A 25,321-nucleotide genomic window follows, 5' to 3' on the forward strand; every position below is an offset into this window, starting at 1 on the left:
AGAAACAACGTGAACAACATGTGCACCCGAAAAAAACGAAACCCTAAAAACAAATAGGGCGGGTGCTGGGTCTCCCAATTGGAGCTAGAAGAAAAGGAATTTACGGTAAGTAAACAAAATTCCCTTCTTCTTTTTCGCTCCTAATTGGGAGACCCAGACAGTGGGACGTCCAAAAGCAGTCCCTGGGTGGGTAAAAAGATACCACATGAACGGGCTGTCATACAGCCTCTTCCTACAGGTGGGCCACCGCCGCCTGAAGGACCCGTCTACCTAGGCTGGCGTCTGCCGAAGCGTAGGTATGCACTTGATAGTGTTTGGTAAACGTGTGCAGACTCGACCAGGTAGCCGCCTGGCACACTTGCTGAGCCGTAGCCTGATGCCTCAACGCCCAGGACGCACCAACGGCTCTGGTAGAATGGGCCTTCAGTCCAGATGGAATCTGAAGCCCAGCAGAACGGTATGTGTGAAGAATTGGTTCCTTGATCCACCGCGCCAGGGTGGATTTGGAAGCTTGCGATCCCTTATGCTGACCAGCGACTAGGACAAAGAGCGCATCCGAACGGCGTAGAGGCGCCGTGCGAGAAATGTAAATCCTGAGTGCTCTCACCAGGTCCAACAGATGTAAACCCTTTTCAAATTGGTGAACTGGATGCGGACACAAAGATGGCAAAGTGATATCCTGATTGAGATGAAAGGAAGAAACCACCTTGGGAGAAAACTCTGGAATTGGACGCAGTACTACCTTGTCTTGGTGAAACACCAGGAAGGGAGATTTGCAAGATAACGCCGCCAGCTCGGACACTCTTCGAAGAGATGTGACCGCTACAAGAAAAACTACCTTTTGTGAAAGCCGAGAAAGGGGAACCTCCTTCAAGGGCTCGAAAGGCGGCTTTTGAAGAGCAAGGAGAACCTTGTTCAGATCCCAGGGTTCCAATGGCCGTCTGTAAGGAGGCACGATATGACAAACTCCTTGGAGAAACGTGCGTACTTTAGAAAGCTGTGCCAAGCGCTTCTGAAAGAATACGGATAACGCGGAGACTTGACCCTTAAGCGAGCTAAGGGACAAACCTTTTTCCAACCCAGACTGCAGGAAGGAAAGAAAAATTGGCAATGCAAATGGCCAGGGAGAAAACCCTTGAGCCAAGCACCACGCTAAGAATATCTTCCACGTTCTGTGATAGATCTTAGCTGAGGATGGTTTTCTAGCCTGTCTCATTGTGGCAACAACTCCCTGAGATAAACCTGAGGCCGCTAGGATCCAGGACTCAATGGCCACACAGTCAGGTTCAGGGCCGCAGAATTCTGATGGAAAAACGGCCCTTGAGACAGCAGATCTGGACGGTCTGGTAGTGCCCACGGCTGGCCTACCGTGAGATGCCACAGATCCGGGTACCACGACCTTCTTGGCCAATTTGGAGCGACGAGTATGGCTCGCTGGCAGTCGGACTTGATTTTCCGGAGAACTCTGGGTAACAATGCTAGAGGTGGGAACACATAGGGGAGTCGGAATTGCGACCAATCCTGAACCAATGCGTCTGCCGCCAGCGCTCGGTGATCGTGAGACCGTGCCATGAAAACTGGGACCTTGTTGTTGTGCCGTGACGCCATCAGATCGACGTCCGGCGACCCCCAGCGGCAACAGATCTGTTGAAACACGTCCGGGTGAAGGGACCATTCTCCTGCGTCCATGCCCTGGCGACTGAGAAAGTCCGCTTCCCAGTTTTCCACGCCTGGTATGTGAACTGCAGATATGGTGGACGCTCTGCTTTCCACCCACGTCAAAATCCGCTCGACTTCTTGAAAAGCTTGGCGACTGCGTGTTCCCCCTTGGTGGTTGATGTACGCCACCGCTGTGGAGTTGTCCGACTGAATCCGAATCCGCTTGCCTTCCAGCCATTGTTGGAAGGCTCGCAGAGCAAGATAGATTGCTCTGATTTCCAGAACATTGATCTGCAAGGTGGACTCTTCCTGAGTCCACGTCCCCTGAGCCCTGTGGTGGAGAAACACCGCTCCCCACCCTGATAGGCTCGCATCTGTCGTGACCACTGCCCAGGACGGGGGAAGGAACGACTTTCCCTGTGACAATGAGTTGGGGAGAAGCCACCAACGTAGAGAGTCCTTGGCAGTCTGAGAGAGGGAGACCGTCCTGTCGAGGGACGTCGATCTCCCATCCCATTGGCGCAGAATGTCCCATTGGAGAGGGGCAGATGAAACTGCGCGAACGGGACTGCCTCCATTGCTGCTACCATCTTTCCTAGGAAATGCATGAGGCGCCTCAGTGAGTGCGACTGGCTCTGAAGGAGAGATTGCACTCCAGTCCGTAGCGAGCACTGCTTGTCCAGTGGAAGCCTCACTATCGCTGATAGAGTATGAAACTCCATGCCAAGATAAGTCAGAGATTGGGTCGGGATTAGATGAGACTTTGGAAAGTTGATAATCCACCCGAAAGTCTGGAGAGTGTCTAGCGCCACCTCCAGACTGTGTTGGTATGCTTCTTGAGAGGATGCCTTTATAAGCAGGTCGTCTAGATACGGGATGACCGAGTGACCCTGCGAGTGCAGAACAGCTACTACTGCTGCCATGACTTTGGTGAAGACCCGGGGGGCTGTTGCCAGACCGAAGGGTAACGCCACGAACTGTAGGTGCTCGTCGTGTATGACGAAACGTAGGAAACGCTGATGCTCTGGTGCAATCGGCACGTGGAGATACGCATCTTTGATGTCTATTGATGCTAGAAAATCTCCCTGAGACATTGAGGCTATGACGGAGCGTAGGGATTCCATCCGGAACCTCCTGACTTTTACGTGTCTGTTGAGCAACTTCAGATCCAGGACGGGACGATACGATCCGTCCTTTTTTGGGACCACAAACAGATTGGAGTAAAAACCGTGACCCTGTTCCTGAAGAGGGACGGAGGTCACCACTCCTTCCGCCTTTAGAGCGGCCACCGCCTGCCACAGAGCATCGGCTCGGTCTGGTGGTGGAGAAGTTCGGAAGAAACGAGTTGGCGGACGAGAACTGAACTCTATCCTGTACCCGTGAGATAGAATATCTCTCACCCAACGGTCTTTGACGCTTGCTAGCCAAATGTCGCCAAAGTGGGACAGCCTCCCACCGACCGCGGGCGTGGGTATCGGAGACCGCAAGTCAGGAGGACGTCGTTTTGGCAACGGTTCCTCCGGCTGGTCTTTTTGGGCGTGACTGAGACCTCCAAGGATTTGAACGTCTCTGGTCCTTTTGAGTCTTTTTTGACGAGGCGAATTGGGACCTGCCCTGTCCTCGAAAGGACCGATAACCAGACTGACCCCTCCTCTGTTGGGGCTTGTTTTGTCTGTGTTGCGGTAAGGAAGAGTCCTTACCCTTGGAGTGTTTGATGATTTCATCCAAACGCTCTCCAAACAATCGGTCACGAGAAAAAGGCAAATTGGTTAAGCACTTCTTGGAATGAGAATCTGCTTTCCAATGTCTCAACCACAGAGCCCTACGCAAAACAACTGAGTTGGCTGACGCCACTGCCGTGCGGCTCGTAGCGTCCAGAGCAGCATTAATCGCGTACGACGCGAATGCCGCCATTTGCGAGGTCAATGGTGCTACCTGCGGGGCAAATGCACGTGTGACTGAGTCGACTCGCGCAAGCCCGGCCGTGATAGCTTGGAGTGCCCATACGGCCGCAAAAGAAGGCGCTAATGACGCTCCAATCGCTTCATAGATGGATTTCAGCCAGAGCTCCATCTGCCTGTCAGTGGCATCTTTAAGTGCCGCTCCATCTTCAACAGCAACCAAGGATCTAGCTGCAAGCCTGGAAATTGGAGGATCCACTTTTGGACACTGGGTCCAACCCTTGACCACTTCAGAAGGAAAAGGGTAGCGTGTATCTTTAAGTCGTTTAGGAAAACGCCTTTCAGGATAAGCGTGGGGTTTCTGGATTGCGTCTCTGAAGTCAGCGTGGTCCAGAAAAGTGCTTAATGTACGCTTAGGGTATCTGAAATGGATTCTCTCGTGCTGCGAAGCTGACTCCTCTACAGGAGGAGCTGGTGGGGAAATATTCAACATCTTATTGATGTTAAATATAAGATCATTAACTATGGCGTCACCATCTGGTGTATCTAGATTGAGAGCGGTCCCAGGATCAGAATCCTGATCAGTTACGTCCGCCTCATCACCCATAGATTCATCCCGCTGGGATCCAGACCATTGAGATGAATGTGAAGGCCCGTCATAACGAGCCCGCTTAGGCTGCCCGGGGCCATCGTCCGAGTCAGAGTCTTCACCCTGAGGTGTAGATGCCCGTCCCGGAGCTAGGAGCTGAGGGGGACCAGGGGGCAATGATTGCACAGTGTCCGTGGTCTGAAGTACAGGCCTAGCTCGCAATGTGTCAAGAATTTGTGACATAGTGAGAGACATTCTGTCAGCAAAAGCTGCAAACTCAGTTCCTGTCACCTGGACAGCATTCACAGGTGGTACACCCTGGGACACGTCCAGCAGAGGTCCCGACTGTGCAAGCGCCGCAGGGGCCGAGCACTGCACACAATGGGGGTCCGTGGAGCCTGCCGATAGAAAAGTCCCACATGCGGTGCAGGAAGCATATAATGTCTGTGCTTTGGCACCCTTGCGTTTTACGGGCGACATGCTGCTGGCTCTCTGCATGTGAGAGAGTCTATAGCCAAAAGGGCGACCAGCGCTATGCAGTACAAAGTATTTGTAGCAACAAAATACTGAGAATACTACGAGCACAAGAGGGGGTGAGCCCTGAGGGCTGCTTACCGCCCGCTGCAGCGGGTAAGAGGCTGCAGAATGCCTTGTCTGGGTCTCCCCGGCTCCCCTCTGCAGCGCAGCGTGTCTGGCAAGAATGGCTGCCGGCTTGTGTGGAGAGGGGCGGTCCGTGGGAGTTCCCAAACGAAAGTGCGGGAACAGTGTCCCCTCTGTGCTGACTGTGAGGGCTGGAGTATGTAAAAACGACTCCAGCCCTCAGCGCTGATGCACTGGCCAGCGTCCCGCCCCTCTCCTGACTGGCAGGTCTGGGGGCGGGAACGAACGAAAGCAGGCCGCAAAAGCCGGGGACTCGAGTTATCAGCGCGGCCGCCGTAAAAGCGCGGGCCGCGCTGAAGTCCCCGGCGCACTACAAGTGCCAGCCGCGCCGCTATTCCAGCGGCCGGCGCGACCGAGTCCTAGACGTGGGCAGCGTCCCGCCCCTCTCCTGACTGGCAGGTCCGGGGGCGGGAACGAACGGAAACAGGCCGCAAAAAAGCCGGGGACTGTAGTTATCAGCGCGGCCGCCGTAAAAGCGCAGGCCGCGCTGAAGTCCCCGGCGCACTACAAGTGCCAGCCGTGCCGCAGCCCCAGCGGCCGGCGCGGCCGATCCCATAAGTGTGCCTGCTTCAGCTAAGCTGAATGAGGCCATGGCACAGGCGCCGCAGCGCTGACGTCCCCCGGCGCACTACAACACCCAGCATGCTGCGGTGTGAGCGCCAAATGCACGGGGACCCAGAGTACCTTAAGGAAGCAGGGCCATGTCCCTGACGTACTCCGCTCCATCCAGCATCTTCTCCAGGGGCTGTAGATGGAGCCCGGTCTCAGTGCCTGGAGACCGGTAAATCCCACTTCACCCAGAGCCCTGTAAAAAGGGATGGGGAAGGAATCAGCATGTGGGCTCCTGCCGCCGTACCCGCAATGGGTACCTCAACCTTACAAACACCTCCGACATAAGTGGGGTGAGAAGGGAGCATGCTGGGGACACTGTATGTGTCCTCTTTTCTTCCATCCGACATAGTCAGCAGCTGCTGCTGACTAAAAACAATGGAGCTATGCGTGCGTGTCTGACCTCCTTGCGCACAAAGCTAAAACTGAGGAATCCGTACTCCTACGGGAGGGTGTATAGCCAGAAGGGGAGGGGCCTTACACTTTTAAGTGTAGTTCTTTGTGCGGCCTCCAGAGGCAGTAGCTATACACCCACTGTCTGGGTCTCCCAATTAGGAGCGAAAAAGAAATTCCAAACGCCAAAATTACGTTTTTTGGTCGCCTCAAATTTTGCGCAAAATGCAATAACAGGCGATCAAAACGTAGCATCTGCGCAAAGAAGGGAATTTTGTTACTTACCGTAAATTCCTTTTCTTCTAGCTCCTATTGGGAGACCCAGACGATTGGGTGTATAGCACTGCCTCCGGAGGCCACACAAAGCAATTACACTAAAAAGTGTAAGGCCCCTCCCCTTCTGGCTATACACCCCCAGTGGGATCACTGGCTCACCAGTTTTAGTGCAAAAGCAAGAAGGAGGAAAGCCAATAACTGGTTTAAACAAATTCACTCCGAAGTAACGTCGGAGAACTGAAAACCATTCAACATGAACAACATGTGTACCCGAAAAACAACCAACAATCCCGAAGGACAACAGGGCGGGTGCTGGGTCTCCCAATAGGAGCTAGAAGAAAAGGAATTTACGGTAAGTAACAAAATTCCCTTCTTCTTCGGCGCTCCATTGGGAGACCCAGACGATTGGGACGTCCAAAAGCTGTCCCTGGGTGGGTAAAGAAATACCTCATGTTAGAGCTGCAAAGACAGCCCTCCCCTACGGGGAGGCAACTGCCGCCTGCAGGACTCTTCTACCTAGGCTGGCGTCCGCCGAAGCATAGGTATGCACCTGATAATGTTTGGTGAAAGTGTGCAGACTCGACCAGGTAGCTGCCTGGCACACCTGTTGAGCCGTAGCCTGGTGCCGTAATGCCCAGGACGCACCCACGGCTCTAGTAGAATGGGCCTTCAGCCCTGAAGGAACCGGAAGCCCAGCAGAACGGTAGGCTTCAAGAATTGGTTCTTTGATCCATCGAGCCAGGGTGGCCTTGGAAGCCTGCGACCCTTTGCGCTTACCAGCGACAAGGACAAAGAGTGCATCCGAACGGCGCAGGGGCGCCGTGCGAGAAATGTAGATTCTGAGTGCTCTCACCAGATCTAACAAATGTAAATCCTTCTCATAGCGATGAACTGCATGAGGACAAAAAGAAGGCAAAGAGATATCCTGATTAAGATGAAAAGAGGATACCACCTTCGGGAGAAACTCCTGAATGGGTCGCAGCACTACCTTGTCCTGGTGGAAGACCAGGAAGGGAGCCTTGGATGACAGCGCTGCTAGCTCAGACACTCTCCGAAGAGATGTGATCGCTACCAGAAAAGCCACTTTCTGTGATAGACTAGAAAGTGAAACCTCCCTCAGAGGCTCGAAGGGCGGCTTTTGGAGGGCAACCAGTACCCTGTTCAGATCCCATGGATCTAACGGCCGCTTGTACGGGGGTACGATATGACAAACCCCCTGCAGGAACGTGCGTACCTTAGAAAGTCGTGCTAGACGCTTCTGAAAAAAGACGGATAGCGCCGAGACTTGCCCTTTAAGGGAGCCGAGCGACAAACCTTTTTCTAACCCAGATTGCAGGAAAGAAAGAAAAGTAGGCAATGCAAATGGCCAGGGAGACACTCCCTGAGCAGAGCACCAGGATAAGAATATCCTCCACGTTCTGTGGTAGATCTTAGCGGACGTGGGCTTCCTAGCCTGTCTCATGGTGGCAACGACCCCTTGGGATAATCCTGAAGACGCTAGGATCCAGGACTCAATGGCCACACAGTCAGGTTCAGGGCCGCAGAATTCCGATGGAAAAACGGCCCTTGGGACAGCAAGTCTGGTCGGTCTGGTAGTGCCCACGGTTGGCCGACCGTGAGATGCCACAGATCCGGATACCACGCCCTCCTTGGCCAGTCTGGGGCGACGAGTATGACGCGGCTGCAGTCGGATCTGATCTTGCGTAGCACCCTGGGCAAGAGTGCCAGAGGTGGAAACACATAAGGGAGCCGGAACTGCGACCAATCTTGCACTAAGGCGTCTGCCGCCAGAGCTCTGTGATCGCGAGACCGTGCCATGAAGGTTGGGACCTTGTTGTTGTGCCGGGACGCCATTAAGTCGACGTCCGGCCTTCCCCAGCGGCGACAGATTTCCTGAAACACGTCCGGGTGAAGGGACCATTCCCCTGCGTCCATGCCCTGGCGACTGAGGAAGTCTGCTTCCCAGTTTTCTACGCCGGGGATGTGAACTGCGGATATGGTGGAGGCCGTGGCTTCCACCCACATCAGAATCCGCCGGACTTCCTGGAAGGCTTGCCGACTGCGTGTCCCCCCTTGGTGGTTGATGTATGCCACCGCTGTGGAGTTGTCCGACTGAATTCGGATCTGCCTTCCTTCCAGCCACTGCTGGAAGGCTAGTAGGGCAAGATACACTGCTCTGATTTCCAGAACATTGATCTGAAGGGTGGACTCCTGCTGGGTCCACGTACCCTGAGCCCTGTGGTGGAGAAAAACTGCTCCCCACCCTGACAGACTCGCGTCTGTCGTGACCACCGCCCAGGATGGTGGTAGGAAGGATCTTCCCTGTGATAATGAGGTGGGAAGAAGCCACCACTGCAGAGAGTCCTTGGCCGTCTGGGAAAGGGAGACTTTCCTGTCCAGGGATGTTGACTTCCCGTCCCATTGGCGGAGAATGTCCCATTGAAGTGGGCGCAGATGAAACTGCGCAAACGGAACCGCCTCCATTGCCGCCACCATCTTCCCCAGGAACTGCATGAGGCGTCTTAAGGAGTGCGACTGATTTTGAAGGAGAGTCTGCACCCCAGTCTGTAGTGACCGCTGCTTGTCCAGCGGAAGTTTCACTATCGCTGAGAGAGTATGAAACTCCATGCCAAGATACGTCAGTGATTGGGTCGGTAACAGATTTGACTTTGAGAAGTTGATGATCCACCCGAACGTCTGGAGAGTCTCCAGTGCAACGTTCAGGCTGAGTTGGCATGCCTCCTGAGAGGGTGCCTTGACAAGTAGATCGTCTAAGTAAGGGATCACAGAGTGTCCCTGAGAGTGCAAGACTGCTACCACTGCCGCCATGACCTTGGTGAACACCCGTGGGGCTGTCGCCAGACCAAATGGCAGAGCTACGAACTGAAGATGGTCGTCTCCTATCACGAAGCGTAGAAAGCGTTGGTGCTCTGTAGCAATCGGCACGTGGAGATAAGCATCTTTGATGTCTATTGATGCTAGGAAATCTCCTTGAGACATTGAGGCAATGACTGAGCGGAGGGATTCCATCCGGAACCGCCTGGCGTTCACATGCTTGTTGAGCAGTTTTAGGTCCAGAACAGGACGGAATGAGCCGTCCTTTTTTGGCACCACAAACAGATTGGAGTAAAAACCTTGTCCTTGTTCCCGAAGAGGAACAGGGACCACCACTCCTTCTGCTCTTAGAGAATGCACCGCCTGCAGAAGGGCATCTGCTCGGTCGGGATGTGGGGAAGTTCTGAAGAACCGAGGCGGAGGACGAGAACTGAACTCTATCCTGTACCCGTGAGACAAAATGTCTGTTACCCACCGGTCTTTGACCTGTGGCAGCCAAATGTCGCAAAAGCGGGAGAGCCTGCCACCGACCGAGGATGCGGAGGGAGGCGGCCGAAAGTCATGAGGCAGCCGCTTTGGAAGCGGTACCTCCGGCTGCTTTCTTGGGGCGTGAGTGAGCCCGCCAGGAATCAGAGCTCCTTTGCTCTTTCTGAGCCCCTTTGGACGAGGCAAACTGGGGCTTGCCCGAGCCTCGAAAGGACCGAAACTTTGACTGCCACCTCCTTTGTTGAGGTTTGCTTGATCTGGGCTGGGGTAAGGAGGAGTCCTTACCTTTGGACTGTTTAATGATTTCCGCCAATTGCTCACCAAACAGTCTGTCTCCAGATAGTGGCAAGCTGGTTAAACATTTTTTAGAAGCAGAATCTGCTTTCCATTCCTTTAACCACAAGGCTCTGCGCAAAACTACAGAGTTGGCGGAAGCCATTGCGGTACGGCTCGTAGAGTCCAGTACCGCATTAATAGCGTAGGTCGCAAACGCAGACATTTGCGTAGTTAAGGACGCCACTTGCGGCACTGCTGGACGTATGAAAGAGTCCACCTGTGCCAAACCGGCTGAAATAGCTTGGAGCGCCCACACGGCCGCGAATGCTGGAGCAAACGACGCGCCAATAGCTTCATAGACAGATTTCAACCAAAGGTCCATCTGTCTGTCATTGGCATCTTTAAGTGAAGCCCCATCCTCCACTGCAACTATGGATCTAGCTGCAAGCCTGGATATTGGAGGGTCCACTTTTGGACACTGGGTCCAGCGTTTGACCACGTCAGGGGGAAAGGGATAACGTGTATCCTTAAGACGTTTGGAAAAACGCTTGTCCGGATAAGCATGGTGTTTCTGGATTGATGCTCTGAAGTCAGAGTGGTCCAGAAAGGTGCTCAATTTACGCTTGGGATACAGGAAATGGAATTTCTCCTGCTGGGCAGCTGCCTCCTCTGCTGAAGGGGCTGGGGGAGAAATATCCAACAGCCTATTGATGGCCGCTATAAGGTCATTTACCATGGCGTCACCATCTGGCGTATCCAAATTGAGTGCGGTGTCAGGGCTAGACTCCTGATCACCCACCTCTGTCTCATCATATAGAGACCCTTCTCGCTGAGACCCTGACCCGCGTGATGACGTGGAGGGTCTCTCCCAGCGAGCTCGCTTAGGCGGCCTGGGACTGTCATCGGAGTCAGAGCCCTCAGCCAGTGATGCCTGAGACCCCCGTGAAGTACGGATTAGTTCCAACTGAGGGGGACCGGGGAACATAGGGACAGTAGTGTCCATGGTCTGAGCAACTGGCCTGGACTGCAAGGTCTCCAGGATTTTTGTCATAGTCACAGACATTTTATCAGCAAAGACTGCAAATTCTGTCCCCGTCACCGGGGCAGGGTTCACAGGCGACTCTGCCTGGGCTACTACCACCCTAGGCTCTGGCTGACGAAGTGCCACTGGAACTGAACATTGCACACAAGGAGAGTCGTTGGAGCCTGCTGGTAGATTAGCCCCACATGCTGCACAAGCAGTGTATACAGCCCATGCCTTGGCACCCTTGCGTTTTGTGGATGACATGTTGTTGTCTTCCCAGAGCAATATAGGGTATACAGCCAAGAAGCGACCGTACAGTGCAGTATATATCTAAAGATATCTGGTACAGGAAAAAGTACACCAATACACACTGTGGCACAAGAGGGGCCAGCACTAAAGTGCTGCTTACCGCCCGCTAAACGCGGGTGTGTGGTCCAGAAATCCCTAGTCTTGGGTCTCCCAGAGCCTGTGTCCGTCCTCCAGCCAGAACTGCATGCAGGAATGGCTGCCGGCGTCCTGTGGAGGGGGGGGCGGGCCCTGGGCGTGCCAGACTAAAAGCGGGAAACCTGTGTCCCACTGTGCCAAGTGAGAGGGCTGGAGCATGTAAATAAGGCTCCAGCCCTCGGCGCTGAGTAAACGTACAGCGTCTCTCCCCTTCCCTGATTGACAGGGAGGGGGCGGGAACGAAGCGGAGCTAGGCCGCAAAAGCCGGGGACTAAATTTATAAGCGCCGCCGCCGTAAAAGCGCGGTCGGCGCTAAGTCCCCGGCGCACTACAAGTCCCAGCCGCGCCGCCGCTCCGAGAGTGGCCGGCGCGGTAGTTCCCATTACATGAAGTCACACAGCTAAGCTGCTGTGACTCAAACCCCAGCGTTACTGTCCCCGGCGCACTAACACACCCAGCAAGTCTGGTGTGTGCGTGCCCGCCTGAACGGGGACACAGAGTACCTGAAAGTTGCAGGGCCTTGTCCCTGAATGGTACACAGCTCCTTATCCATCAGGTTCAACTGGGTCTGTGGATGGAGCCCGGCCTCAGGGCTTGGGGGCCGGTAAGATCCCACTTCCACAGAGCCCCTCAGGGGGATGGGGAAGGAAAGCAGCATGTGGGCTCCAGCCTCCGTACCAGCAATAGGTACCTCAACCTTACGAACCACAAGTGGGGTAAGAAGGGAGCATGCTGGGGGCCGTATATGGGCCCTCTTTTCTTCCATCCGACATAGTCAGCAGCTACTGCTGACTAAACAGTGGAGCTATGCGTGGATGTCTGACCTCCTTCGCACAAAGCAGAAAACTGGTGAGCCAGTGATCCCACTGGGGGTGTATAGCCAGAAGGGGAGGGGCCTTACACTTTTTAGTGTAATTGCTTTGTGTGGCCTCCGGAGGCAGTGCTATACACCCAATCGTCTGGGTCTCCCAATGGAGCGCCGAAGAAAATGGTACCGTTAAGAACGTCAGGTCAAGACGCAAAAAATAAGCCATCACTGAGCCTCAGATCCTGAAAAATGAGAACGCTACGGGTTTTGGAAAATGGCGCAAAACGTGCGCCATGTTTTTCGGACAAGCTTGTGAATTTTTTTTAACCCCTTAGATACAAGTAAACCTATACATGTTTGGTGTCTACAAACTTGCACCGACCTGAGGCATCATACCCACACATCAGTTTTACCATATAGTGAACACGGTGAATAAAATATCCCAAAAACTATTGTACAATCCCAGTTTTTTTGCAATTTTTCCGCACTTGGAATTTTTTTGCCATTTTCCAGTACACTATATGGTAAAACTTATGGTTTCATTTAAAAGTACAACTCGTCCCGCAAAAAACAAGCCCTCATATGGCAAGATTGATGGAAAAATAAAAAAGTTACGCCTCTCGGAAGAAGGGGAGCAAAAAACAAAAACGCAAAAACGGAAAGTGCCCGGGGGCTGAAGGGGTTAATGTAGAAAAGTAGTAAAACATAAATAAATTACCTTATTTATCGAACAAGGGAACAACATAAAATTTAAAATGCAAAAAACAATGGTAGAACCGCTGAATTTATCTATGCTTCCCATAAAAATATAATAAAAGTTGGTTAAGTATGGCCACTGATATAGAACTCATGTCCAAAAAAAAACAAACCCTGATAGTTATATTGAAGGAAAAATAAAAATGTCATTGCTCCTTGAATGTGACAAATAAAAAAATGTTTTGCCCTAACGGCCCAAAATTGGTCACTCATGAAGAGGTGAAACGCTATTTAAATGACAGATTACCATTATATCTGCAGCTAAATAGCATTTTTGGAGGAGACAGGTTCCCTTTAAACCCTTCCTGACATTAGCCATACATGTATGGCACAAATAGATACTGAGTGTGAGGAGCGGGTTCTGCCTCTAGCAGCCATGGACAAGGTTGAGCTCTGCCCACAGCTGTTGACTGACTACATACCGTTGTCAGTCTCTGCCACCGGGTGGAATGCGCACTATTCCATGCATTAATCACCCTCCTTCCATGACACAATTCCAGGGAGCCAATGGGTTGCTATGGCAGCCGGGGGTCTGCTGAAGCCCCCCTTGCATTGTGCCATAGCAGTGCTCCGTTAAAACCTGTAGCTTGGCTTCAAAGAAAACTAAGATTTTCACTAAACACATAATGAACAACAGTCAATTGAAGGTTCAAGTCACTTAGGGGACTAACTAATACGAAAAAAGTAAAATAAAAAAAAAAAAAAAAGAAAGAATCACCCTCCTTTCCCCCATTAAAAATAAAAAATACACATGTGGTATTACCAAGTACATACAATTCTGATCTATCAACATAGAAAATTAATGATCCTGATTGTTAAGCACGATAAACAGAATAACATTTAATAAACCAACAATGTGTTTTTTTTGGTTGATGCAAAAAATGAAATAAAGCAAAACATCATATGTACACCATACTGGTATCATTAAACAGTCAGCTCATCCCTCAAACAACAAGTCCTCACACAGCTATTTCAATAGAAAAAAAATGGTTATTAAAAGTTTCAGAAAATAGCGATACAAACAGAAGAAATGTTTTGTGGGGGGTTTTTTGTTTTTTTTTTTTACAAAATTCAAACTTTTTTTTCACTACTAAAGTTAAAAAAAAAAAACTGGACAAGCTTGGTATCTCAGTAATTGTACTGATCTGTAGAATCATGAAGCCAGATCATTATTACCACACAAAAAAAAATCAACCCCCCCCCACTCCAGAAAAAAAATAAAAATAAAAAATAAAAAAGTTATGCTTTTTTTCCCCTACAATTTCACTACAATTGGATTTTTTGTCCTACTGTACAGTAAATTATATAGAAAAATGAATGGAGCCAATCAAAAGTACAACTCGTCACGCAAAAAACAAGGCCTCAGTCGTCTATTTGAGCAGAAAATGAAAACAATTATGGCTCTTGGAAAAGGGGAAAAAAATGAAAATGCAAAGTGGAAAATTGGCTGCATCAGGAAGGGGTCTCTACATGCAATGCACTCATAAATACTCTTCTGTTTCATACTTTGGTACTTGATATCAGTAGTTTCTGAGATGCTTAAAAAAACCCATCTGGCACAAACGATCAGGTCACATTTGGACTAGACAACAATTAAGCCTTGTGTCTGTACCTTTATATGTATTGGGCTGTGGAGAAATTATTCATGAGATATTGGCATTAGGTGTACATAAGTATGTAATAGATCCATAGCTTACAGATACAAGCTATCAGAAGAGATGAGTGAACCCGAGGTTCAGTGTTCGTACCAAACACTGACTTTACAAAAAAACAAAAAAAAACAACAGAGTTTGGCTGCTTTACAAAAGCATACCAAGTGAATGACTGTGCTCAGGTACGCTCGGTGCTCAGCCCAGTGCGAGCTGCTAGCAGTGTTTGATTGGCTCGCACTGGGGGGGGTAACAACAGCGTGATCAGATCTGCACCAAACAAGGGAGAAAAAAAAAAAAAAGAATTTTGTTTACTTACCGTAAATTCTTTTTCTTATAGTTCCGTAATGGGAGACCCAGACCATGGTGTATAGCTTCTGCCTCCGGAGGACACACAAAGTACTACACTAAAAAGTGTAGCTCCTCCCTCCGAGCATATACACCCCCTGGATAACCAAATATAGCCAGTTTAGTGCAAAAGCTGAAGGAGGACAGCCACCCACAAGTAGAGATAGAGCAAGAACCGGAACAACCAGAGCCTCTCTCTACAACAACAGCCGGTGAAAACACACGGAACAAGAAAACTGCCAACAGGCAACAGGGAGGGTGCTGGGTCTCCCATTACGGAACTATAAGAAAAAGAATTTACGGTAAGTAAACAAAATTCTCTTTTTCTTCATCGTTCCTATGGGAGACCCAGACCATGGGACGTCTCAAAGCAGTCCATGGGTGGGAATAAACAGAAAACTGAGAAGTAGACAGAACCTAACTTCACAAATGGGCGACAGCCGCCTGAAGGATGCGTCTGCCCAAGCTCGCATCTGCCGAAGCATGCGCATGCACTTGGTAGTGCTTCGAAAAGGTATGCAGACTAGCCCAAGTGGCAGCCTGACCGACCTGCTGAGTCGTAGCCTGGTGCCTGAGAAACCAAGAGGCACCGACAGCTCTGGTCGAGTGTGCCTTGATCCCCGGCGGGGGAGGCACTTGAGTACACTGGTAGGCATCGGAAATGGCCGACCTAATCCAACGAGCTAGGGTCGGCTTAGAAACCGAGAGGCCCTTACGCCGACCTGTGGTCAGCACAAAAAGAGAGGTGCACCGCCTAACAACAGCGGACGCGAAACACATAGATCCGGAGCGCCCGCACCAGATCCAGAGTATGCAATGCTTTTTCAAATCGATGAACAGGAGCCGGACAAAAGGAAGGCAGGGAATGTCCTGGTTAAGGTGGAAAGGAGAAACCACCTTAGGGAGAAAGTCCGGAGTCGGACGGAGAACCACCTTGTCTTGATGAAAAAACAAAAAAGGTGACTCCGAAGAGAGCGCAGTCAAATCAGAGACTCTCCTGAGGGAAGTTATGGCCACTAGAAAGACCACTTTCTGTGAAAGACGAGACAAAGAAACCTCCCTAAGAGGCTCAAAGGGGGGTTTCTGGAAAGCCGTGAGGACCAGATTAAGGTCCCAGGGATCCAAGGGCCGCCGGTAAGGCGGAATGCTGTGAGATGCGCCCTGCATGAAGGAGCGCACCTGAGCCAGCCGAGCGATACGCCGCTGGCACAACACTGACAGAGCCGAGACCTGTCCCTTGAGGGAATTGAGGGATAGTCCTAGCTGCAGACGGACTGCAGAAAGGACAGAAAGGTCGGCAAGGAAAAAGGCCAAGAAGCATGGCCGGAAGAGCGACACCAGGACAGGAAAATTCTCCAGGTCCTGTGATAGATTTTGGCCAAGGAATACTTCCGAGCCCGAGTCATAGTGGAGATGACTTCAGGAGAGATACCAGAAGTCGTCAAGATCCAGGACTCAAGAGCCACGCCGTCAATCTGAGAGCCGCAGAATTCAGGCGGAAAAACGGACCTTGTGAGAGAAGGTCTGAACGGTCCGGGAGATGCCACGGCACCTCTACGGACAGATGGAGCAGGTCTGGGTACCAAGCTCGCCTGGGCCAGTCTGGAGCAATGAGAATGACCCGATGCCCTCCATTCTGAGCTTGCGCAGGACTCTAAGCAAGAGGCAGAGGGGGAAACACGTAAGACAGACGAAACTGGGACAAATCTTGAACCAGCGCGTCCGCTGCAAAGGCCTGAGGATCGTGGGAGCGAAGATCCACTCCCGGAGTGCCCCCCTTGCGGCAGAGTGACCGAAACACTGCCGGATGCAGAGCCCACTCGCCGCTGTCCACGGTTTGACGGCTGAGATAATCTGCCTCCCAGTTTTCCACGCCTGGGATGTGGACTGCGGATATGGTGTGGACTTGGAGTCCTCCGTCCACTGAAGGATGCGTTGAACCTCCAACATTGCCAGGCGGCCGAGTGTCCCGCCCTGGCAGTTGATGTAGGCAACCGCTGTCGCGTTGTCTGACCGGACTCGAATGTGCTTGCCCGCCAACAGGTGGTGAAAGGCTAAGAGAGCTAGAAGCACAGCTCTGATTTCCAGCACATTGATCGAGAGGGCTGATTCGGACGGGGTCCAAGTGCCCTGCGCTCTGTGGTGGAGATATACTGCTCCCCAGCCGGATAGACTGGCATCCGTGGTGAGGATCACCCGGGACGGGGCCAGGAAGGAGCGTCCCTGAAGAGAGAGGGGCCGAAGCCACCACTGAAGGGAGCCCCTGGTCTGTGGCGACAGAGCCACTAACCTGTGCAAGGAGCAAGGTCGCTTGTCCCAACAGCGGAGAATGTCCAGCTGCAGAGGACGCAGATGGAACTGGGCAAGGGAACCGCTTCCATTGACGCCACCATCTGACCCAGCACCTGCATTAGGTGCCTGATGGAATGACGGCGGGGCCTCAGCAAAGGGCGCACCGCCAGTGGAGGGACTGCTGTTTGACTAAGGGCAGCTTCACAAGTGCCAACAGAGTCTCGAATTGCATCCCTAGGTACATGAGCTTCTGGGTCGGAGTCAGAGTGGACTTGGGAAAAGGACAAGCCACCCGAATTGGACTAGAGTGGCGAGAGTGAGCGAGGCACTCCGCTGACAGTCTGCAGTGGATGGAGCCCTGACTAGAAGGCCGTCCAGAAAAAAAGGGATTACTGCCAACCCCCGGAGGTGCAGAACCGCAACCACTGCTGGCATGACACTGATGAATACTCGAGGGGCCGTGGCTAACCTGAAGGGAAAAGCCACGAATTGGAAATGTTCCTCTCGATTGCAAAACGTAGCCAACGCTGGTGTGAAACTGCAATTGGCACATGCAGATAGGCATCTCTGATGTCGAGGATGCTAGGAAATCTCCTTCGGTCATTGAGGCAATGACTGATCGCAGAGACTCCATGCGAAAATGCCACACCTGAACATGCTTTTTGAGAAGCTTGAGATCCAGGATGGGCCGGAAGGAACCGTCCCTTTCTGGGACTAGGAAGAGATTTGAGTAGAAACCTCTGAACCGTTCCCAGGCGGGAACCGGTACAATTACTCCGTTGGCCTGCAAGGGTGCCACGGCCTGTGAGAAGGCGGCGGCCTTGGAGCAGGGGGGAGTTGACAGAAAAAATCTGTTTGGCGGGCTGGATAGAATTCTATCCTGTAGCCGTGGGAGATGATATTCCGCACCCACTGATCGGAGACATGTTGAAACCACACGTCGCCAAAGCGGGAGAGCCTGCCACCGACCAAGGACGTTGCTGGCGCGGCCAGATAGTCAAGAGGAGGCTGCCTTAGTGGCAGCAGCTCCTGCTCTGAGGACGCGGCTTCGTGCGTCAGATGGGTTTTTGGTCCTTGGCTGAGTTAGTGGACGAGGCCGAGGGCTTAGAGGACGACCAGTTGGAGGAACGAAAGGAACGAAACCTCGACTGGTTCCTGCCCTGGACAGGTTCCTGGTTTTGGTTTGTGGCATGGAAGTACTCTTCCCGCCAGTAGCTTCCTGAATAATTTCATCCAGTTGTTCACCGAACAGCCTGGGCCCAGCAAATGGGAGCCCAGCAAGGTACTTCATTGAAGAAGAGTCTGCCTTCCACTCTCGAAGCCACAAGATCCTGCGCATAGCGAGAGAATTAGCCGAAGCCACTGCAGTGCGGTGAGAAGCCTCCAGCATGGCAGACATGGCATAGGATGAAAAGGCTGAAGCCTGGAAGTTAAGGCAACCATTTCGGGCATAGAGTCCCTGGTGAGGGAATGCATCTCCTCTAGAGAAGCAGAGATGGCTATGAGAGCCCACACTGCTGCAAAAGATGAGGAGAACGAGACCCCTGCCGCCTCAGATACAGATTTGGCCAGAAGGTCAACCTGGCGGTCAGTTACTCTTCCCGCCAGGGAATCCTTAAGAGAGGTGTCATCAGCCACTGATACAACTGTCCGGGCTGAGAGACTAGACACCGGAGGGTCTACCTTTGGTGAATGAACCCACTCCTTGACCACCTCTGGTGGAAACGGAAACGGTCATCAGAACCACGCCTTGGGCAGCGTCTGTCAGGACAGGCCCTAGGCTTGGTCACAGTGGCCTGAAAACTGGAGTGGTTAAGGAACACACTCCTTGTTCTCTTGGGCAAGGTAAACTGGTGCTTTCTTGCCAGAGAGGGTTGCTCCTCTGATACAGGCGGATTGAGGTCCAGTAGAAAATTAATGGACGCAATCAAATCACTAGCACCTGCGTCACTTTCGGACAGATCAGTGGGGTACAAGGTAGCGTCCGAGCCCCCAGTAAAGGCATCCTCCTCGTCCTGCGAGTCAGCTCGTGAATCAGAGCCGCGGGACGAGGAAGGAGAGGGGACCCTGCGTCTCCTTTTAGGAGGACGGGGTCTGAGACCAGATGGAGAATCCTCTGTGAGCTTTGCTGAGCGAGCCGTAGCAGCAGAAGCGCCCTGAGAAGGGGGCTGATGCATGCTCAGCAGAGTCCGGGACAGCTGTCCCATGGAGAGAAGGATTCTGCCCAAGCCGGGGGTTCAACCACCGGAGCCGGAGCAGCCGGAGGAACCACTGGGGATGAGACTCCAGGCTGAGGCACCACCATGTTAGAGCAGGCATCACAATGTGGTTATGTGCTCGGTACAGGCATACATGCAGTGCATATTGAGTACAGCCTTGCAGCCTTGCTGCTCGTGTGAGACATGCTGCTGAAGTGGGGGCTCTGAGTCAGAATGACCCCCAGCAGAGTATATAAGCAGAGTATATAATATAAGCAGGTCCACAACCGGAGGTTGTGGCTTGCCATACCGTCTGACATTCTGCCAACCCCTCTCTGTGCCCCCCAGATCCCACAGCCCGGACCCCCAGAGAGATACTGCAGCCAGCGCCGATCGCTGTGCTGACATAAGAACGCTGATAAAATGGCGCTTCTGCCCAAGCCGGAGCGAGGAGGGGGGCGGGGCCTACTCTAAGAGCGGGATCCCGAGGGCCAAGGAGATATACAGAGGAGGGAAACATTTCCTCAGAGAGGAGTGTCCCTCTCCTGAGCCGAACGGCCGCTGGGCGGAGCCGCACTGTCCCTCTGCATGATTGGCATGCAGGGGCAGTGAAAACGAAACTAGGCCTCAGGCGAAGCCGGGGCCTAAATTTACTGATGCGGCCGGCGCGCAGGCACCATCGGCGCGGTTCTCTGGTGAAAACCAGAGAACCGGCCGGAAATGTCAGAATACATACACAGCACACTCTCCCCAACAATAAAGTTCAAGGGACCCCTGGATAATAACGTCTCAGATACTTAGCTTGTGAGACGCAGGGCCAGGTCCCTGAGGGATGAGTGCTCCGTCCGGCAGGATCCTGAAAGGGCTGCGGATGGAGACCGGTCTCCTGCAAGGCAGGGAGAACCGTGCTGGCTCCCACTTCAAGCCAGAGCCCGAGGGATGGTGAAGGAGCGCGGCATGTAAGGCTCCAGCAATGAAATCAACCTTAACAACACCGCCGACACAGTGGGGTGAGAAGGGACATGCCGGGAGTCCAGGCTTGGACCCGCTTTTCTTCAAACTCTTTCCAAAAATCAAAATCAGATGAGAATGCATGTGTGGATGTGTGCCTCCTGAACACAAAGCATTGAACTGGCTATATTTGGTTATGAAGGGGGTGTATATGCTCGGAGGGAGGAGCTACACTTTTTAGTGTAGTACTTTGTGTGTCCTCCGGAGGCAGAAGCTATACACCCATGGTCTGGGTCTCCCATAGGAACGATGAAGAAAAAAAATTTTTAAACCCCCGCCCACCTTCCCCCAGAAAGTGCTGGCTGCATGTTGGGAGGAGACTGAACTGCCCAATATGTGACGTGCGGTCCATGTCAAGTCCGGATCTCAACCGAACTTTACCTAAAGGCCGGCTGTACACGCCGAACCGAACTTCCATGAGTTTGCGCAGTTCTCGTTATCAGTATATAGGTAACTACATTGGCTTATACATCTTACCTCGGTCAACATTTGCTCGCAAAGTAGTCAGCATTCCCTCGGAGACTAGCGTTTTATACAGAGCCCCTTTGCAGGACCTTTCTGACTTCCTAGACCCACATGCCTCAGACTTTTTATTACTGTCACAGTCGTCTGACTTCAGCATTTCTGGTAGCGGTGACTGGAGAACATCGTCAGTAGGAGATAGTGGTTCATCTTTTAGGTCTTCCTGCAGTTCGGATTCTGTGGCATATATGATGGCCTCTGGCTCCATCCATTCTTTGGTGAACTCTGTTGCTTTCTCTCTCTTCTCTTTAGATTTCACTTTTTTCTTTGCTGACTTTACCTCTGAGAAGTCATATTTTGGACTAGCAGCAGAACGTACTTTTTTGCATGGGGACGAAGACGGTGTTTCGACGCTCCAATCTCCCTTTGCAACAGCTTCGATGGTGTACATGACACTTTCTATGTCAGATTCTGACGACTGTCTCTTTTTACAGCTCTTCTTTGGAGATCCTCTCTCAGCAGCATCGTGGTCTGTTCTGTTTTTCTTCTTTTTCTTTTTAATTTTGTCCCTTTTCAGGAATCCTACAAAATGTGCATCTACATGCTCGTCGGAAGGCGACCCGTGTGTTTTAATTGTAACATTACTAAGTCCTTCCTCTTTACAAACAGTGGAACATTCTTTCTGGCTGTTACATATCACAACTTCATCAGTCTCTTCAACATTCAACGCTTTCAATTGTGCTGGATTTAAGTTTCCGGAAATTTCTATTTTCACTGCTTCTGATGCCACGCACATCTACAAAGGAACGGTCAAAGATCAGATACAATGCAGTGATGCCACAATATGAATGTATCACAGCCCAACTTTTAGAAAACGGTCTTGTATGTGACTAGCAGATAACACCTTGGTCTACCATAGCTAGAGCTAATGGTCACTAGTGATGAGCGAGCACTACTATGCTTGGGTGGTCGGTACTCGGAACAAGCAGTCAAATGCACAGACGGACGCCAATAGTGTACTGAGAATAATGGAAGTCAATGGAGAACTCAAGCATTCTTCTGAAAGAATGCTTGAGTTCCCCATTGATTTCTCCATTATATTCGGTACAAGAGATGAGCTCGTCCGAGCATCCAACTGCTGGTTATGAGTACCGAGCACACGAATATGGTAGTGCTCATACCTAGTAGTCACCTTTCTGCCACATTGACTGATGCCCAACTTTGGAAGTTACTGAGCCTCGCTGTTGTCTATAAATATCTCAATCTACCTGCTACACTGTGACTTAATTGAGTTAAGGGCTGTAATTCTTACTAAGGAAAACCAGAGCATGGGGGCTCAGTGGTTCTCAGTATAGTCTTGCAGCGCTTGGGTCCTGGGTTCAAATCCCACTGAACAACTGCAAGGAGTCTGTATGTTCTCCGAGTGGTTTTCCTCCCACACGCCAAAGACATACTGAAAGGGATTTTAGGTTGTGAGTCCCAATGGGACCAGTAGACTTGTACAGATCATTTTGATCGGTGTTATGTTGCTGTGATGTATATGTGGATAGCCAGATAGAACATGTACCCACTATACTTAACTGTGAAAAATATGGAAAGAACATGTGCTTGAGCTATGGACGTCTAAACAAGGCCTCAGTTACTTCTGCTGACTTAATACAGTGCACCCTTAGGACAGTAAATCACCTAGTAAGCATAAGGAGGTCAAATCCATGGAACCATTTCAGGCTTTACCTCAAGTTGGTTGGCTTGAACATACAATGCTATGCATTAGCACTGAGCACATGTATTGCCAATGTTCTCAGTCCACAATCTCTTCACAAAGCTCTGAGTGGTTATCCTAAGCTCCATAGACAATGTGAGTGGCAGGTGCATTAGTAGCTAAAATGCAAAGTAGCGTTTACACTGGACAGACTGATGTCACCCTGTTGGTATCTTGGGTGCAGGGAAAAGAGCAGTCCATTGTGGCAGCTGACGAGCCGTTTGGCAGGCAGATCAGGTGGCCACTACTTTTCACTGTCTAAGCTACATTCCCCTTCTCTGCCTTGGCACTACTGCCCCCTTGAATTAGAACTTTTAACAAAAAAAATTTTCTAGCTAAAAATAGAGAACTTACCTTGTATACAAAAATTTGTTAACGTTACAATAAAATGCTGTACATAACCCAACCCAAAAGAAGGCTCAAAAAACTGAATCGAAATCTAGTAGCCCCAGAAAATTTGAGATAATACTAAGGGAGTGGAATCGTCAACGAGGCATATCTAGGCCTTGTAATCTTAAAGGGGCTGTCATGTTTAGACAAGTCTCATATCAAATTACAAAATTCTGAATTAAAAAGGGGGAAGGGGGTTTGTTCAGAATGGAGGATGATTACAATAGGTGTCTCTCTCCCCCCGCAGGATCTGTCATAGTCATACCCACCAATCTGAATGCGCATATTTAATGCTTCACGTACCCTCTGGTGGCGCTGTAGGAAAACAGAACCCCAATGCCAGGTCTCACCCTAGATTACAGCTGATCATTGGGAGAATCATCAGAGCGACTAATTAGGATTTGACTATTGTCTGGAAAATTTTAGAGGATTGTCTAAAGTGAAGAGACTTTGCTTGATTTTAACATTTCCCTTAAAATACACAGGTAGTACTAGATATATTTCCCCACTTTGAAGGATGGGTGCAGAAAAATTAAAAATAATAAAATTAAAAAAATGGACAAATATAATTTCATATTTCCCCCTTAACAAATATAACATTGCCACTTTTACGACTTATCGGGTACTTTTGCAGTTGTTACCTCTGCCAGCTGAAACAATGCTGATGTCCCACACTGCTTTGCTGATACAGATGAATCGGAATGTGATGAGCTTGAGGAAATCTACACTCAAAACCAACAAACACAACAGTCACACAATGGAGAAAAAAAAAGTACTGAGGTGTATTAATAATATGGCTAACGAAAAGTGATGGAGCAAAACTGACTGACAGTGACATCTCATTACCGCAGATGTCCAAAGGACAGTTACCGACCTGACAAGGTAGCACTAACACTTCATTTCTGACTTGGGAGTCATTCTGCATTACGCTAATAGAATTGCCAGGAATATTTCCTACACACAGGCAGGTAATGGTTACTGTCATTTGTATAAGGCATCACTTTACAGCTTATTTATAAGAAAACTCAGGATGGAAATAATATATCACCGACATGTTATTCACATAGTTGAAGTCAAAGACGACATGTACATTAATGATTATCATAGGCCTTATTAGGTTACCTCTGCTAAATGGAAAAGTGCAGACTTTCCACAACGCTTTGTAGGTTCAGGACTGGCAATTTTTAAAGTACTCGAAGAGATCTAAGAACAATAAACAAATAAAAAAGGAAAAATGGTCATTCCTGACATACTGATGCATGCTACCAATGATGAAAACAACTGCAAATACAAAGAAGGTGCAGTCCATGTTAAAAATGAGCTCTTTGCTTTGGTTTTAAAAAATCTTTATGTGATGCCTGGAATTTATATTCTTAAGTTTAAGATCATGTGAGCATATAATAGAAAATAAAACTAAAAAAAAAAAAAAAAAAAAAACCAAAATGCCAATTTTAATTTCAACTATCTGATGTATGCAATCCTTAGAGCGTTTACCGTGTTTTTCCAAAAATAAGACCTCCTCCAAAAATAAGCCCTAGCAGGAATTTTCAACCTTTTCGACTTAAATATAAATCGTACCCTGAAAATAAGCCCTAGTCACGGTTCAATACTGAAGTGTCCATTCAGCTAAAAAAAAGTTAAAAGAATACTGCAGGACACTTCATTATAGACAGCAGACACACGCAAAAGAGAAGAAATGAGACAGAAGACCCCGCAATCATAATTAATCAGACACCGAACTGGAGGACCTGCAGTGGAACGCACACTCACACACATCAGATCGCACACTCGCACAATCACACATCACATCCGGTGATACAGATTGCTTCCGTCCGGCAAGGAAACCTGGGAAGCAGTGCGGTGGAACGTATAGAGGACCTGTGGTGGATGCGTTCCACTGCAGAGGCCTCCATGCGTTCCACTGAACTGCGTCTCATTTTTCCCTGCTGGCCGCAAGCAATCAGTTTCACTGAATGTGATGAGTGTGTGTGTGGGCGCGCGCACGATCTGATGTGTGTGTGTGTGTGTTTATATAGGAGTAGGTTTGTGTGATATGATGTATATGAGTGTGTCGGCCAGAAGCAAGGGAGGACCGCTGTGGAGCATACCTGCTGGGAGTGTCCGCTGAAAATCGCAGGAGGACCTGGGAGCCACACAGACATCCAGGGTCTGGTAAATAGGATTCTCCTGGAAAGGGGGAGGGTGGGGGCGTCTCCTTTTTTTGGGGTGGGGGGGGGAAACTTACCCTTAACCAGGTTTCCCCAAAAATAAGACATACCCGAAAATAAGCCCTAGCATTTTTTTTGAGGAGGGGGGGGGGGGGGGGGGGGGGGGGAAAAAAAAAAAAAAAAAAAAAGTAGAAGACTGTCTTATTTTTGGAAAAACATGGTATATTTATAAGTTAGCGGTTATGACAATTTACAGGACCAGAAACAGTTGGTAAAAGAAATGCACAACATCCAAAAAAAAAAATAAAAATATTTGATTCTATAC

General features: G+C 50.4%; 1 protein-coding gene across 2 annotated transcripts in view; it reads right to left on the reverse strand.

Moving 5' to 3' along the window:
* Positions 1 to 25,321, reverse strand: part of BBX (BBX high mobility group box domain containing) — a 157,877-nt gene that overhangs the window by 72,951 nt on the left and 59,605 nt on the right. Inside the window, exons 7-9 of one of the 2 annotated variants that reach the window (XM_075336578.1) lie at positions 23,951 to 24,031; positions 23,470 to 23,550; positions 20,692 to 21,472 (exon numbers count right to left, since the gene is read on the reverse strand). In XM_075336578.1, the coding sequence (XP_075192693.1) occupies positions 20,692 to 21,472; positions 23,470 to 23,550; positions 23,951 to 24,031 (943 nt within the window). The remainder of the gene's footprint in view (positions 1 to 20,691; positions 21,473 to 23,469; positions 23,551 to 23,950; positions 24,032 to 25,321) is intronic. The other variant, XM_075336579.1, reaches the window with a different exon arrangement.

This window comes from Anomaloglossus baeobatrachus, chromosome 2, assembly GCF_048569485.1.
Source record: "Anomaloglossus baeobatrachus isolate aAnoBae1 chromosome 2, aAnoBae1.hap1, whole genome shotgun sequence".
Classification (NCBI taxonomy): Eukaryota; Metazoa; Chordata; class Amphibia; order Anura; family Aromobatidae; genus Anomaloglossus; species Anomaloglossus baeobatrachus.